Source organism: Prionailurus bengalensis, chromosome F2 (genome assembly GCF_016509475.1).
Source record: "Prionailurus bengalensis isolate Pbe53 chromosome F2, Fcat_Pben_1.1_paternal_pri, whole genome shotgun sequence".
NCBI classification, from domain to species: Eukaryota; Metazoa; Chordata; class Mammalia; order Carnivora; family Felidae; genus Prionailurus; species Prionailurus bengalensis.
This window is the reverse complement of record NC_057353.1, coordinates 75915152-75932672: the sequence shown is the minus strand read 5'-3', so window position 1 is coordinate 75932672 and position 17521 is coordinate 75915152. Positions and strand designations below refer to the sequence as shown.

The window sequence follows — 17521 nt, the reverse complement described above, 5'->3', positions numbered from 1 at the left end:
AGTCACACATGATCACATCTCAGCCGATAGCGCACGTTTGATTCTCTTTGCTTTGGGGACGAGGAGGGGGAGGGAAGTCAATTTGTCATTAAGAATCTACCCAATAGCTTGATTAAAAACATGCAAAAGACCTGAACAGACATTTTCCCAAAGAAGGCATACAGACGACCAACAGGTGCATGGAAAGATGCTCAATGTCACCACCCATCCGGGAGGGGCAGGTTAAAACCACAGTGAGGTATCACCTCACGGCCCTCGGAATGGCTGCCCTCAGGAAGACAACAGGTGCTGGCAAGGATGGGCAGAAAAGGGAACCCTCGGGTCCTGTCGGTGGGAATGTAAATTGGTGCAGCCGCTGTGGAAAACGCTTTGGGGGTTCCTCACAAAAGTAAAGGTGGAATTAGTATATGATCCAGCAATCTCACTTCTGGAAATACATCCAAAAGAAATGAAGGATCTTGAAGAGATATGCACACTCCCGTGTTCATTGCAGCATTATTCACAATGGACAGTCTAAGTGTCTGTCAACAGATGAATGGATACAGAAAATGACACACACACACACACACACACACACACACACACACACACACAGAGAGGAATATTATCCAGCCATAAAAAAGGAGAAGATCCTGCCATTTGCAACATGGACAAATCTGGAAGACACTATCCTAAGTGAAATAAGCTAGACCCAGAAAGACAAATCCTGTATGATCGCACGTAGAGGTGGAATCCAAAAGAGCTGAATTCATAGAATGAGAGAATAGAAAAGTGGCTCTCGGGCAGTGGGGGATGGAGAGATGATAGTCTAGAAGGCACAAACTTTGAGATGAATAAGTCCCAGGGATCTAAGGTGCAGCAAACAACATTGTATTGTATACTTGAAGTTTGCGGACAGAGTAATCTTAAGCGTTCTCATCAAAAGAAGAAAAATGGTTACTATCGTTGATTGTGGTGACCATTTCACAGGGTATTATGGACATTAAATTATCTTGTACACCTTGAAGAAAACATATTGTGTAATCTAAGTATATGCAATTTTTGGCTATCAATCATGCCTTAGTAAAGCTGGAAAAAAAAAAAAGAAAAAAGAATCTGCCTAATGCTAAGGCCTTCACAGTTCAGCCACGCCTCCCTCTGCCACCCAGCCTGGGAGTGAGTAAGGCTCATCCTTCCAGACCTCACTGGAGGATCCCTGATGACTTCCACATTCCCCACGGCTGCCTTCCTGTTGAGCAGTTAAGATGCCTTGGCTTGGGGAGCCCATGTGGCTCAGTCAGTTGAGCACCTGACTCTTGATTTCATCTCAGGTCATGGTCTCATGGGTCGTGGGTTCGAGCCCTGCATTGGACTCTGTGCTGAGCATGGGGCCTGCTTGGGATTCTCTCTCTGCCTCTCTCTCTGCCATTCTCTCACTCTCTCTCAAAAATAAAGAAAATAAACTTTAAGAAAGAAAAAGACGCTTTGGCTTTCCAAGGAGTGTAGCTTAACGGACAGGTGGAACCAAAACTTTACTCAGGAACTGATTTAATCAGAACCCCTGTCTCTGGGGTTGAACATCTATAGACTCAGAAGAATGGATAAACTCTTTTGTAAAATTCATATGGCAGAGAGAAGTCACGTGGGTTAACATGTCGAGAACTTTGAGAAAGCTTGTTACAAACCCTTAATTCTATTTTTATTCAGCTTTGCTTATTAAGATTTTCTTTCCACTAAAATGAAATGTGAATGAGGTAAAAGAATCTGAATTTTTCATTTCATTTCTAAATAATGAATAAACGATCAGAGAACAGATCTTCTGGAACTCTGCGTGTCAGTGTTTTATAATACACACGTGTGCTGATTTCCACCACCCTTGCCCTCGTTACTGATATTAGTGAAAGAGATGACTGTTTGCTTGGGAGGCCATCCCGGGCCCCCCTCTTCCTAGGGATCCCTCTTCCTGTTCGTCTCCCTGACAGCCAGCCCACCAGGCCCGTGTTCCCCCTCTTACCTGCTCTGCAGTCGTGGTCCATCACTCTGTGGGGATGACCGTGTGGTTCTTTTTCCCCTTCATTCTCTGAATGTGGTGATTTGTATGGAAGGATTTGCATACCCAGAGTCACTTCCTGGGATACACCCCGCTTGGTGACGCCGCATAGTCCTTTTTAATATGCTGCTGGAGTTGGTCTGCTACTATTTTGATGAAGACATTTATGTTTAGATGCAGAGATAACGGTAGGATCATTTCTCTGATGTCTTTGGTTTGGGAATCAAAATGGTTTGTGGCCTCACAGAATGAGCTGGGAAGTGTTCCCTTCTCTTTTGTTTTTTGTTTTGTTCATTGTTTTTTTTTTTTTTTTGGAAGATTTTTGAAGTGTTAGTGTCCGTTCTTCTGAAATGTTTGATAGAATTCACCAGCGAAGCCCTTTAATTCTGGGCTTTTCGTTTTTGGTGGGAAGATTTTTGATTACTGATTCCGTTTTTTTGCTTATGATAGGTGTACGAATATTTTCTGTTTCTTCTTGAATTCTTTTCGGTAGTTTGTGTCTTTCTAGGAAATTTTCCATTTCCTCAAAGTTATCTCATTTGTTGGCATATAATTAATTGTTCATAGTATTCCTTTAGAATTATAAAAACCTTTTTTTGGTAAGATTAATACTAATTGTCCATCTTTCATTCTTGATTTTAGCTATTTAAGTCTTCCCTCTCTTTTCTTGGTGAGTTTAGCTAAAAGTTTGTCAGGTTTTTTTTTTTTTTTTTATCTTTTGTTTTTCTGTCTCACCTCTTTACACTCTTAATTTTCATTTTATTTTTTCTTTTCCTGCTCGCTGTGTATTTGGTTTGCTTCTGTTTTCTCTGGTTTCTTGAGTTGGAAGAGTAGGCCACTGATTTGAGATCTTTCTGTATTTCACGTAGGCCTTTACAGCTATAAACTGCCTTGCGAAGCCTGTTTGCACTGCGTCCCATGAATGCTCGCATGTTGTGTTTTCCTTTTGATCATCTCAGTGTATTTCCTAGTTTCCCTTCTGATATCGTCTTTCACCCATGGGTTACGTAGGGGTGCCATTTAATTTCCATGTATTTATGAGTTTTTCAAATTTCTTTCCGTCCTTTTTTAAATTCAATTTTAATTCACATACATTATTACATTAGATGCAGTATGTAAGAAGATGGTTATTCTGTATTTTTATACATTAGGAAGTGATCACCATGATGGCTCTGGTTACTCTCCGTCACTATCTGTGGCTGTATTGAAGTTATTACAATATTATTGATTATATTTTCTATGCCATACTTTTCATCCCCGTGACTTATTTACTTTGTCCCTGGAAGTCTGTGCCTTTTAATCCCCTTCATGTATTTAACCTGTCTCCCCAGCTGTCTCTCTCTGGCAACCACCAGTTTGTTCTCTGTAACAATGAGTCTTTCTGTTCTGTTTGTTCTTTTGTTTTTTAGAATCCGTATATAAGTGAAATCATATATATTTATCTTTTTCTTTCAGACTTATTTTACTTAGCATGATGCCCTCTGGGTCTGTCTGTGTTGTTGTGAATGGCAAGATTTCATTCTCTTTTTATGGCTAGGTAATATTCTAATGTCTGTGTGTGTGTGTGTGTGTGTGTGTGTGTGTGCATTGTGTGTGTATACGTATGTATACACATGTGCGTATATATACATATATATGTACACACACACCCCCACCCCACATCTTTTTTATCCATTCATCTATTGATGGACACTTTGGTTGCTTCCGCATCTTGGGTATTGTAAATACTGTTGCAGGGAACGTAGATATGCATGTATCTTTTCAAATTAGTACTTTTGTTTTCTTCGGTACCTAGAAGTGGAACTGGCAGATCGTAGGGTAGTTCTTTTTTTGACTTTCTGAGGAAACCCCATACTGCCCTCCACAGTGGCTGCACCAGTTTGCATTCCCACCAGCAGTGCACGAGGGTTCCTTTTTCTCCACATCCTCGCCTGTTTCTTGTGTTTTTGATTTTAGCCATTCTGACGGGCATGAGGTGTAGTTTTGACTTTGCACTTCCCTGATGATGAGTGATGTTGAGCATCTTTTCGTGTGTCTTGTTGGCCATCTATAGGTCTTCTTTGGAAAAATGTCTGCTCAGGTCCTCTGTGCGTTTTTTAATCGGGTTTTTTGTTGTTTTTTGTTATTCACGTGTGTGATTTTTTTATTTCTAATTTCCGTCCACATACTTTGTATGATTTCAGTCTCTGTACATTTATTGAGACTTGATTTATGGCCTAACATGTGGTCTGTCCTGGAGAACGTTCCACGTGCAATTGAGAAGAATTTATGTTCTGCTGATGGTGGTGTTAAGGCTTTGTTTTTACAGTGCGGTCCACGTCTTCCATCTCCTTGCTGATGCTCGGATTTTATAATTGAGGAATATGTGCTCAGAGACTGGGGGAATTATGACAACACCCTCAAGGTTACCTGGTCAGTAGGTGGGAGAGTGGGATTGGACCCAGCTGCCCTGGTGGCATTTGCTTGTTCTTACACTGATGTGGGCATAATCAAATTCTTACTGTGAAGCTGCTTTAAGAATTATTTTCCAGGGCACCTGAGTGGCTCAATTGGTTAGGTGACTCTGGGTTTTGGCTCAGGTCATGATCTCATGGTTTGTGGGTTCGATCCCCACGTTGGGCTCCGTGCTGACATAGAGCCTACTTGGGATTCTCTCCCTCCCTCCCTCCCTCTCTGCCCCTCCCCGATCTGCATGTTTTCATGTGCACACTTGCCCTCTCTCAAAATAAATAAATAAAAACTTAAAGAAGAAAGGAATTATTTTCTTTTGTTAACGAATTTACCTTCGACCTAAATTTTTCTTGAACACGTTTTCTCTCTCTCTTTTTTGGTGTATGTATACTGGAAGATTAGTTGCCTGTACAGTTTAATTTTTAAAAGTATTTAAGACTTTAATTAAACTCGGATTCTTAATACGAGCAAATTTCTTCAAAAGTCTTTCATTAAGAACTCCGAGTCTTTCTTTTTTCTCTCTGTGCGAGTCCATACTATTTGAGGCTTCTAGAAGCTTAGTTTCTCTCTAATGATTTCTATTCAGGCTTAACCTTCACAATTCATTTTAAGTTGAGAGATACTTGAAATGGTTTAATTAAACCTTTAACTGAGCAGTAATTGATTTATTATTTTGGTCTCCCTTTATAACATGAAGGTTCCTAAATCCTTTGGTTTATTTTATAGCCTTTTAATCTTTTTTGCTCATGTAGGAAGTGGTCTGCATTAGAACCTTTCATTTTCTCCCCTCTTCCTAATCAAGTCTCTGGCTGTGGTCCAGGAAAAAACTGCCTCGTGGAGAGAACGTGTGCGTGTGTGAGTGTGTGGTTGTGTCGGTGAATGTGTGTGGGTGTGTGTTTGGGCGTCAGTGATGGGTGAGCATGTGTGTGCCCACATCTCTTCGTCCTGATGGCGCCTGGGGCAGGTGGGCTTCCTGGAGCTGGAACTCAAGCGGGTCACCAGAGAGCCTTGTTTGAGCTCTTTTATCTTGTTCCTCTTTCAGACCTTCCATAGAAACTCTTCTCCTTCTTATCTCTTCCTTCCCTCCCATCCTGCTTCTTCTTTTTTTTTTTTAATGTTTATTCATCTTTGAGAGAGAGCACAAGTGGAGGAGGAGGGGCAGAGAGACAGGGAGACACAGAATCTGAAGCAGGCTCCAGGCTCCGAGCCGTCAGCACAGAGCCCGTGACATCATGACCTGAGCCAAAGTCAAGACACTTAACCAGCTGAGCCACCCAGGTGCCTCTCGCTTCTTCATTCAGTAGCCGTGCACCTGTTACCTGCCTGGGTGCCGTGCTGGGGGCAGGGTGCCGGACGCAGGGGGCGCTGTTCCTGTGGGTCCGCCTCCTGGCTGGTGGGTGGCCGGTGGGCAGAGAGGCGGTTGTGCAGTGCAGTGGGGAAAGCACTTCTCTGGGCCCAAGTGCAGGCTGCTAAAGAGGGGGTCACACAGTCTAGTTTGAGGGTGAGAGGAAGCTTCCCACAGGAAGTTGGCGTCTAAATTTAAATGTCTGTGTCGTCTCTTCTGGACAGCTGCCGCCATAAGGTCGCGCTGAGTGTCCGCAGGCGTGTTGCACTTGCTGTTCCAGAAGCCACCGAAACCTGAGCCCTCTCTTCTGCTCTGGCAGGCAGCATGGGGGTGGTTAAAGAGCACCCACCTCGGATAGACTCGTTCCAGTTGTGGGCTGGTCACGTGACAGCCATGGCTGCCGTGGCCCACAGCCTGCTTTTGTGCAGATTACGAAAAGGCGCCCCCGTTCTGGGCTGGTGAGTTAGCGGTAGCAGGCTTGCTTTCTGGGCGAACCAGCCGAAACCGCGATCAGGGCTGATGCAGCCCGTGCGCAGTGCCCACCCGCCTCGCGGAGCACGGCCCAGGGATCGGCCCCCCCGCCTGCCCTCCGCGGGCACAGCTGCGGAGGCCCTGCTGCTGGCCTACGGGAGTGGCTCTCGGCATCTGTCACAGGGAGATAAGATGCCGGCCTTTATTTTTGAAGAGGTTATGGGATAAATACACGTTAATACCTAATGCCTTAGTACGTGGTGAGTGCACGAAGCACTTCACGGCCCCGGAGTCAGAGCGCTCCAAGGCTTGTAGCTGGGTGACGCTGTCATCACTTTCCTGCAGAGTGCAGAGAACAGGTCAGATCGTATTATTTCTGCGCTCGGGAATGAACTGAGCCGACACAGGAGTGAAGCTCACGGACTCGGAGGCAAACAGTGGGTTTAAAGCCTTGCTCTGCCACTCATCTCTTCTGTGTCTTGCGGCAAATTGAGCAATCTTCTTAAACCTCAGCATCTTTTTCTGAAGAATGGGAATAACACCAGTGGTTCCCAGACATTTGATGGGGAAATGCACGTGAAGTGCTCTGCGCGATGCTGAGCTGTACGTGCTTAATGATCGCTGGTTGTTGCCGTTGTTCGCATGACATTTCCGCATCATTGCTGGGAAGTCCACGGGGAGCAGGCTTGGGGTGCCTTGCCTCCCCGGTGCCTCGTGTTCCAGGGCCAGCCGTAGTCTGTCCCGTGAAGGGGCCGCCACGTTCCCCATAAGCCTAGAAGGCTCACACTCCCGCGCTTCTGATAAATAATTCATCGTCTTCCCATTGCTTCCTGGGCTCGTTGGAAGTAAATGTCAGAGACTGAGTGTCAGGCCCAACTGTGTGAAGAGTTTCAGGATTTTCCTAAATTCTTGAGTTGGAGTGACACGATTAAGCCACGGAGTGAGGGTGCTGGCTTTCTCCTTAGTCTTCAGCACAGCGAAATGTGGATGCCCCGAATTCTGCCCTGGCTTTCTTGCTGTGTGAGAAACTCTAAATGAAGAAATCAAGGGAAAAGTGCAGTAATGAACAAGAACGGGTGTGCATTGACGAATCACGTGATGTGATGGTGGCCTGGCTGGGAGGCTGATAGTTCCTTCAGGGAGACTGTCCATGTCAGAATATTAATGAGCAGGGCCGTAGTAATAAGCAGCTGCCACTTATCCATCACCTTCTAAGTACTACGCTCAACATCTTAATGGGTTGCTTTTATTTATAAGTGACTATAAAACAGTCTTGTGTTTATTCTTCATATTGGAAATGGAAGCTCTGGGGATTGAACTCAAGGCGGCCTGTCTCCCAGCTGGTGTTCTCTGCACCACACACACTGGTGCCTTGAACATGCTGAGCACCCTCCCGAGGGGTACGTGACTCAGTGGAAAGATCTGGGCCGGGGAGAAGGAAACCTGGATCCTGGCTCTGAGCTCAGCAGCAGGCTCTGGAAAATGTGCTGAGTGCCTCGAACCTTTGAGTCCCTCATTTCTCTTCCTATTGAGGAAATTACATTTGCTACATCCATCTCTTAAGGTTTTTATGAGGATGAAATGAGATAATAACTGGGAAAGTGCCTCGCACACTTGAGTGATGTACAAATAAAGGGCTCACGTTATTAGATTTTTAGTAGCGTGGAGCTGTTTATTTTCATGGTGCCCATGTTGTCTTCTGATTGAATTTAAAAACCCTTGGCAGAGGCTTCCTGTCCCTTGCTCGTTTTGGCCTTGGATCTTCTGACTGTGAGGAAGCTGCCCCCAACTACAGCTTTGGGACAGGGTTGAAATGATGCATGCTGGCTCACCCCTTTCTTCCTTTGGGAAACTGTGGACACAGGAAATGGCCTCCTGTCATCAAACAACTGATGGACGTGTATTTACTTATTCGGTGGCTGCGACATCTCCAGCTCTGTCTGAGATCCTGTGGGCCCTGGGGATTCAACCTTGGGATGTGTGACAGAGGTGGGGAGAAAGGGACACATGCAGTCGGAGGCTGTGTCAGTGACTTACATGCTACGTGTGTCTCATACTGTCAGCGTGAGACCAGCTGGGGCGGCCTCGTGGAGGAGGCTCTGAGGGTTTGAATTGGGGCCTGGGGTGCAGGAGGTGGGCACAGGCAGGGGGCAAAGTGCGGGTATAAGAAAAGAGACTGGGCTTACCTGTGCAGATTTCGGGAGGTCTAGAACATTGCTGAGCAGCAGGGAGAGAGCACAGCTCTGTGTGTGTGTGTGTGTGTGTGTGTGTGTGTGTGTGTGTGTGTGTTGAGCCTTGTGAGAAAGGACCTAGAAAGCCAGGTCTGAGTGTTGTAAACAATGGAAAGTTCCAGAGCAAGGGCACAGCAGTGAGACAAGGGGTGGAGGCGGAGGAGGGCGGGAGCAGGAGGCTGGAGGCCGTGTGAAGGGATCTAGGTGACAGGGAATGGAGAGGGGGTTCCGTGGGCAGATGTCTTTGGGACAGATCACAGAGACACCAGACAGAGGTACCCACGGAGGAGGAAGGGGATGGAAAGGAAGCCCATGCCGAGGTCTGGACCGCGGCGTTCTAGGACCTCGCTTGCCTGGGGCCCGGGTTCTCAGCACTTCTGCGGGGCGTCCGTGGTTGCCCCTGTTCCCAGTGCTCTTCAGTTATTCCAAGTTCACTTATGAATATTTCATTTTTTGCTAACTAATTGGTCTTGAGCATCTGCATTATGGATGTGGCAAGATGTAAGATGAGTTTTGTCACCGTCGTGTTAGAGGTTTTCCAAGGCTCTCAGGGCTGATTTTGTGTCTCTCCCTTGACAGCCAGATTATGCACCACTCACCAGTTTAATTCACTGGGATTTATCAGTGCCTGCCGGCCCTGCGGGATACCAGGTTAGGTGTTGGGGGGGCAACGGGCAGTCAGGACCAGGGCCATGAGTCCCCTGTGCACAGACCGCGGCAGGCAGAGCCCTGCACCCCGTGGCACTGTGGCACGTGTTCCGGCTTGTCTCCGAGGAGGGAAGGTGGGGTGCCCTGCCGCTGTGAGCGTGCTGAACCCTGGGTGAGGGGCACGGTTGCCCACAAGACTGCTGGCCCCAGCCGTAAGTTTGGGGATCCCCGGGACCAGCTAGCTACGAATCCGGGGGACCCCAAGGGCTCTCTCAGCTTCCGTGGTTTGTTGGAATGACTCACAGAACTCGGGAAAGCAGCATACCACGATTACCATTTTCTATAAAATGTGTGTGAGTCAGAACCAGCCAAAGGGAGAGATGCAGGGGCCGAGTCTGGGGTTGGAGGCTTTGAGGTGTGGACCTTTTGGTCACCCTCCTCCCCCTGTGGAGTCCTGGATGTCTTGCCTTCTTCCAGCTGTCTTACATGACAGGACCCAAGAACTTCCAGCCAGGGATGCTCACCCCAGCCTTCGGTGTCCAGAGGTTTTATGGGGGGCTTGGTGACCCACTGCCTACGTGGCTGGCCGTTGGTCCCATGCTCGTCCTGTAGGTTCAGATGAAGACGTTTGTTCTCCGGTTCCTCCAGAGGTCAGGGCCGGTCCGACTTGTCACCGGGCCCGTCATAAATCACGTTGTTAGACCAGGCATACAGGCACCCCTGTCAGGCAGGACCTCCTGAGGGCCTGGAGGTCCCCCCCAGTAGCCAGGGGCAGAGGCCAGACGTCTTGTCTACATGGCTGCGTCCTCATAGGGCATTTCAGAGAGGAGCATCAGGCCGTCTGCATGGCAGGGTTCAGGGTCCCTCTTCGGTGTTGCGCCCGGGCCACAGGCGTCTGTAACTGTCACGAGACACGTTTCTGCAGCTCAGCCGACGTGACACGCGGTGCGTGTTTCATAGCCTCCCCGCCAGTCTTTCTCTGCTGTTCCTTGCCGCTTCAGTAACTTGCACAAGATCATGCCATGGTGACGGAAAACAAGGAGAACTGTTCTCATGACCGTGAGGTAAACAGTTCTGTCCTTACTGCGTACATTCCTTCCCTCGCTGCCCCCTCCGGGCTCCCATACACGTCGGCTGGGCCTTGTGTCTACACAGCTGTTCTGCTCGGTAAAACGTGGTGTGGGCCACAGGATCGAAGCGTTCTGTGCCCTCGTTCGTGCCACCTGGTCTCTGCCTTTGCCTGCCTGTTGTAAAGTGCTCCCTCCCCGGCCCCCCCGTCTCCAACACACCCTGGACAGAGCGGGAAGGCAGGGATTATATGCCTCACCGTGGCCCTGGCCGACGAGGGCTCCGCTGTGGCTCTCGGTTGGGGCCGACCCAGCCCGGCCCTGCAGCTCCACAGAAGCCCTGCCCCTGCAAGGGCTCCCCCCGCAGCTCTTCCCCCGTTCCAGTGCTCCGTCTCCTCGAGTTCTTGGGGACCCCGCGTCGGAGCAGCCTCCTCTGTCCAGGGCCCACGTTGTCAAGCCGCTCGCTGGTTCCTGGCAGATTCTGCCCCAGAACCGTCCTGCCCTCCTCTCCCCTGTGGTCTCCCTGCCTGACTTGGGAGCACCGCAGCCCATTTCACGGGTCCTCATGGGGGTGGCCAAGGGCGGGTGGGTGACGCTTTCCTGTGCAGGGCGGTAGCCTTGGAGAGAGCAGGAGGGGCCCCGAAGACCTCACCGCTCGGTACGTGACCATTTTCCCAGGGTGGGTGCTGGAGCCTAGGACCCCTCCCCTCCTCCGCTGCTCAGAGTCAGAGAGGATGGCGCCCTGCAGGCGCCTGGCCCTGGGGCGCCGGCCACACTGTGCTGGCTTCCTGCTTGGCGTCTCTCAGGGTACCTGTCACGTGACATCACCTGAGCCCGCGCCCCTCCACCTTCACACGAGCAACAGCAGGATGCTCCCCGACCCCGCTCGCCAGTCTCACTTCTACCCGCATTCTGGAGGTGACTGCCTTAAACGCGAGCGCCAATTAACCAGAGTTACAAGTTGACAAATGATTTGAAGCTTGCTCCAGAGCGGCTCTGAGCATGCCATCCAACCCGCTAGGTCGCCTGGAAACTTGAAGCACGTTGCTCTTGTCTTTAGTCCTGTAATTGGTAGATTGAGATTGTAATTCTTTTTTCCCTGTTTTATCAGAACAATTTGGCTCTAATAATTATGACGTCTTGAAATAATCTGAATAGTTGTGCAGCTCATTATGAGCACGAAAGGCTAAGCGGCCTTTGAGAATCCTTTGCAAAGAAGTCCTTAAGCACTTTTCCGAGAACTGGGTATAAATGGATCTGCTGCTTGCTTCACTAGGAGTCTGATTTGTGAACCGGGCGGCTGCCGGTCACAGTTCAAAATCGTCCCTACTTTACGGAGGAAGCCTGTGCCAAGGTTTGATCGCATAGTATTTTTAAAGGAGAGTATTAGAAAACTGGTTGTACGTTGGCATGTGGATGCAAAACTGAGCACTAAAGGTACGTCTGCAGCTGTTAATTTCTGGAACGGCTTCAGACTTTCTGTTTTTCATAAAACCCGAAACTGAACACATTTCCACATTTGGAAGTTGAGTGCGTGCTGTGCACTGTCGCCTCCTGTGACTCCGTTGTGCCCTCTTATTTCCTTGGTAGAGTTTTCGGTCATGAAGAGGAAGAGAGGCAGGCCGAAGGGGTCCACGAAGAAGCCCAGCGGCGAGGAGGAGCTGGCAGAGAGCGTCGTCAGTCCGCAGGAGGGCAGTCCACCGGCCCCAGAGGAGGGGAGCAGCCTGGCTCCGGGCAGCTTGGAGTGTGGCCAGTGCCGTCGAAAGTTCTCTAACCCGCGCCAGCTGAGGAAGCACGTCTGCATCATCGTGCTGAACTGGGGTGAGGAGGACGGAGACGCAGGTACGTTGCCCAAGGGCTGGACGCGCCAGTTTCTCGCGAAGACGTGTAACTGCAGACATCCGTTTGCCTTGGGTCAGTTACTGCATGGAGATCGAGCGCTTTTATATGCGGCCTACCTATCTGGAAAAGTCTGTGTTTGGGAACCGATGACTGTTACTGTCGGTGACATGTCCGGTAGGCGGTGCCCACGGAGTGCGAGTCACGGGGGCACGTCCATGGGAGCTCTGGGCTCTGCAGAGAGGGTAAAACACAGCGTCCCCTCGGTGAGCTTGCGTCCTGGGTAGGACAACAGGGTTGTGCATCACGAGATGTTAACAGGGAACGTACCCTTGGAGGGGAGGCGGCCTTCTGACGGGGGGGTCAGGAGGGAGCCTGGAGTCATGGTGTGTGTGACATTGGCATTAATGGAGGGAGGTGTGGGCAGAAGTGCAGACGTTAGGGTGCTCGGGGCCCCTGTGAGGCACCTGCTGAGCCAGCAGTGGCTGGGGGGCTAGGTTGTGGCAGGCATTCTGGAAGAAAGGAAAGAACACTGGTGCTTCCTCCACTGATGTTCCTGGCTAAGCTTCATCTGAAGTAACTTGCTTTTTAAAAAATAGTTGCTTAATTTTGAGAGCGAGGGGGGGACGTGGAGGAGGGGCAGCGAGAGAGGGAGATAGAGTTCCGAAGCCCGATGTGGGGCTCCAACTCGTGCCGTGAGACCATGACCTGAGCTGAAGTTGGGCGCTTCGCTGACTTTGCGCCTGAAGTAACTTCTAAAAGAGGCTGAAGGAGGTTCAGTGAAGGTGAGCAAGGAGTGCTGTCTCTGTGGTGGGGCAGGTCTCGGGGGTGACCCTGTGGGAGGAATGAACTAGCAGGACTGCACTGGAGAGGGGAGGGCCTCTGCTGTGGGCCCTGCTCTTGTCTGGTTCTTGTACCGCTTGTCAAGTCTTCAGACTTTGCCCAAGACTTTGAGTTCTTATTGTGTTTTGTACTGTGCTAAGCTTGTTACATGGGAGTAACCAGTTCTGGTCAAAACATAGGCTTTGGAATATGGCAGCCAGGGTTTGAATCCCAGCTCCTCCAGGCCTTAATAGCTTCCTTCTGCCTCAGTTTCCGTATCTTTAAAATGGGAATAAAACACAGCACTATCTCATATGGTTGCTTTGAGGATTGAATAAGGCAGGACTTTTAAAGTGCTCAGACTCAGCAAACATTAGCTATAACTTATTCGTAGCAGTATGGGAGCAGTACTGTTGTCTTCCTTCCTGTTGTGTATGTAAGGATAGCTAGACTGGGCAATCAGGTGTTTGTCCAGGGTTCTTTAGTTAGCAAGGGAGCCTAGCCTCTGAACCTCATTCCTCAAGTCCCTTTACGGTAAACACCTCCCAACCGGGAAGCAAGACCCTAGCGCAGATCGGGGGTGTAACTGAGTAACTGAGTAACTGATATTTACCAGACATCTAGGTTGGTGGCCAAGGCTCATTGCCAACATCTGCGCAAACTGTAGAAAATATAAAACGTTCTTTCCTTTGAAGAACGGCTCTCGAGGTGACTTTCTAGGCTGCATGGGCTAATGCAAATAATGGACTAGCGCTCAAACAGGATAGGCCACTGGGAAGACACCTGTCCCGAAGCGGAGGGCACGTCATTGCTGTGGGAGGCACGTAGGCCGGGAGTGCTGTGGTTTCAGAGCCATTGGCCTCCTGTTTCAGAGCCTGATGCCCTTTTGGCAAATAAAGATACTTCTAGAGCTGAGATGGTTGAGGGAGGAAGGATTAGAATGCACCTCCCTGCCCATAAAGTGCTGATTTCTGGTGCATTTGTCAACCACTGGCCCTGGGTTATGGGTTGTCCCCCCCCCGGCCCCCACCCCCTGCACACCCCTACTCTCTTTTTCTCACACAAATAGTTAATGGTGGTTGCATGTTGTTTATTTGTTCGTTAAGTTTTTTACTTTATTTATTTATTTATTTATTTATTTATTTATTTATTTATTCATTAAATTTTTGAGACAGAGACAGAGCATGAACGGGGGAGGGACAGAGAGAGAGGGAGACACAGAATTGGAAGCAGGCTCCAGGCTCTGGGCCATCAGCCCAGAGCCCGACGCGGGGCTCGAACTCACGGACCGTGAGATCGTGACCTGAGCTGAAGTCGAACGCTTAACCGACTGAGCCACCCAGGCGCCCCTAAGTTTTTTACTTTAATCCCTGTATAGTGTTCCTAGTTTCAGGCACACAGTGTAGTGATTCAGCACATCCACATGTCACCTGGTGCTCATCACAAGTGCAGCCCTCAATGGCATCCCCCCAGCCGCCTCCCCTCGGGTAGCCATCGGTGTGTTCTCTGTAGTTAAGAGTCTGTTTCTTGGTTTGTTTCTCTCTTTTTTTCCTTTGCTTGTTTTGTTTCTTAAATTTCACCTAAGAGTGAAATCAGATGGTATTTGTCTTTCTCTGACTTATTTCACTTAGTGTTATACCCTCTAGCTCCATCCATGTCCTTGCAAATGGCAAGATTTTATTCTCTTTATGTTTGACTGATATTCCATTGCACATACATGTATGTGTCCATGCATGCACACGCGCACACACACACACACACACCACACCAGCTCTTGATCCAGTCACCAGTTGATGGACGCTTGGGCTGCTTCCGTAGTTTGACTATTGTGGAAATGCTGCTATAAACGTAGGGGGGCATGTGTCCCTTTGAATTAGTGTTTTTGTATCGTTTGGGTAAATACCCAGCAGTGTGATTCCTGCATCACAGGGTAGTTCTGTCTGTAACTTTTTGAGGACTCTCCATACCGTTTTCCAGAGGGGCCGCACCAGTTTGCGTTCCCTGTGGCCCTTGCCTCTTAATGAGTGGGGCCGGCTGTAGCGTTAAGAGAGCCCTGTGTGTACCTGCCCGAGTCCCGAGAATTTGAATCTTTGGGGTCATTCAGTGCTGTCTTCTTGAGGACCTGGTTTGTTTTTGTGCCTTCACATGATTTATCCCGCCAGCCTCCTCCTGAGAGACCCCTGGGCTTTCTGTGCGATTACGGCTGGAACTCAGGGTTCTCCTTTGCAAAACCTTCCTGCTGCTGCTTCCTTCAGATGTCAGACCTGGATCTAAGTTGGATGCAGCCTGAGGAGTTCAGTCGGGTCTGTGGATTGTCTGCATTGCCCTCAGGGTTTTCTTCCTAAAACAAAGTTTTTCAGTGTCTCCCCTTCAGAGTCAGGTGCCAAGTCGTCTCCTGGGCATTGAAGGCCCTTAAGATCTTTCCAAAAAGATCTTTCCAAAAAGATCTTTCCATGGAGCTCTACAGCATTGTTTTTCTGTGTCGTATTGTTGTCAGCTGAGCAAATTTAGGGTCGTTGCCAGTCTTTCGCTGTTGTAAATATTGCTTTCATAAATACTTCTGTGTGCAGGCGTATATGTATGTACGTGCGTGCATATGTGCCTGGGCACACATGTATTTGTGGACTTACGTTGTTACTTTCATAGGATAAATTCCTACACAAGTGTAATTGCTGGGTCAGGATGTATATTACATGTTGCCGAATTCCCCCTCCCCACCAAAAGCTCACACCAGTTCAGGTTCCAGAAGTGTCTCACAGTACCTATCTTGTTTTTCTTTTTCTTTTTCTTTTTCTTTTTTTTTTTTTTAAAGTGTCCTTTCTTTTTTTTTTTTTTAATTTTTTTTTTTTCAACGTTTATTTATTTTTTTTGGGACAGAGAGAGACAGAGCATGAACGGGGGAGGGTCAGAGAGAGAGGGAGACACAGAATCGGAAACAGGCTCCAGGCTCCCAGCCATCAGCCCAGAGCCCGACGCGGGCTCGAACTCACGGACCGCGAGATCGTGACCTGGCTATGACCTGGCTAAAGTCGGCCGCCCAACCGACTGCGCCACCCAGGCGCCCCTTGTTTTTCTTTTTAAATACCTGAAATGATGCAGAAAGTACTAAGAGGAAAGTAACAATAATCCAGAATTTCACTGCCTCGGTGTATTGACTACTATACCGTGTAAGAAAGAGAAGGAAGATCCTTCTCCATTCTGTGTACACATGTTTTTTAGAAATGGGGTCATGTATCATGTTCTGTGATTTCTTTTTTTACTCACCAATATAGCCGATAACATTTTTCATGTTAATATTTTTTTGTTTAACAAGCTGTTTCGTAGCACTTTCTGGATACTCCGTGTTTACTGCTGCTAGCTCCCGTAATTCTCATAGCAACCTGAAGAAGTAGGCATTATTGTTACTCTCATTTTATAGGAGAGGATACTGAGGCACAGAGAGGTTCAGGAGTTTGCTTAGATCACACAGCCTGTATGTGGTGGGTCTGGGTTCTGAACCCACCGCGGTGTGGCAGCTGTGCTATGCTTCCTGACCAAACTACTCAGTAAATGCGGATTTTTGTCATTTTTAAAGGACACCCAGCATTTCATCGTATGTGTGGGCCATATATTTTCCTTCATCGGTTTCCAGTTGATTGACATCCAAGATTGCTTTTCATTTTTCTCCCTGATTACAAAAAAGAAAACCACTACTCAGGGCGTCTGAGTCAGTGAAGTGTCCAACTCTTTTTTTTTTTTTTTTTTTTTTATGTTTGTTTATTTATTCTGAGAGCGAGTGCTCATGGGGAAGGGGCAGAGAGAGAGGGAGAGAGAGAATCCCAAGCAGGCTCCGTGCTGTCAGCTCACAGCTCGACACAGGGCTTGAGCTCAAGACCCTGAGATCAAGACCTGAGCCAAAATCAGGAGGTGGACGCTTAGCTGACGGAGCCACCCAGGTGCCCCAGGCATCTGACTGATTCTCGATCTCAGCCCAAATCTCGATCTCAGGGTTGTGAGTTCAGGCCCTGCACCGAACTCTGCACGAGGCTTGAAGCCTACTTAAACAATAACAACGACAGTCCACAGGTGAGTGGTCTTGAGCATGCATATTAATTTTATTAGTTGCACTTATGCTATTATTATCTTCGATGGATACCAGCAATGTAATTGCTCGGCTAATAAGGGTACAGTTTACCTTTTGACACATACGCCTGTTGCCAAGGCGCCCCGTAGGCAGCATCCGTCGGATACTTCCCGGACACATATGTGCCGAGGGCATTTTCCACGTTTATCACTGTCTTGTTGTTTGCAGCCTTGCTTTGTTTTCTTTCGCACTTTGCTGGAGTTTCAGATGTCTGTATTGTCACTACATGTTCCTTTTGAATTTCTTGCCCTTTTCTTCATGGCTTAGAACACTTACCTCTACCCCCAAATAATAAAAGACGTGCTCCTATGTAGTTCTCTGTTATTTTTGTACGGTTGTATTGGTTACCTGTGTCTTTGATCCATCTGGAAATTGTATTTTTGTAAAAAGTTTAAAGTAAGACAGTTATGTATTTGATCACTAAACATGGGCAAAAGAATTCTGCTTAATAAATGCAGTTTGGTAGACAAGCTATTTCACATCAAAGGGTCCACA

The 17521-nt window shown here is 48.3% G+C and overlaps 1 protein-coding gene across 1 annotated transcript in view; it reads left to right on the top strand.

Moving 5' to 3' along the window:
* The window catches only part of ZFAT (zinc finger and AT-hook domain containing), a 191092-nt gene that overhangs the window by 33775 nt on the left and 139796 nt on the right, over positions 1 to 17521 (top strand). The window contains exon 3 of the mRNA XM_043601834.1: positions 11833 to 12084. Coding sequence (XP_043457769.1) covers positions 11833 to 12084 — 252 coding nt within the window. The remainder of the gene's footprint in view (positions 1 to 11832; positions 12085 to 17521) is intronic.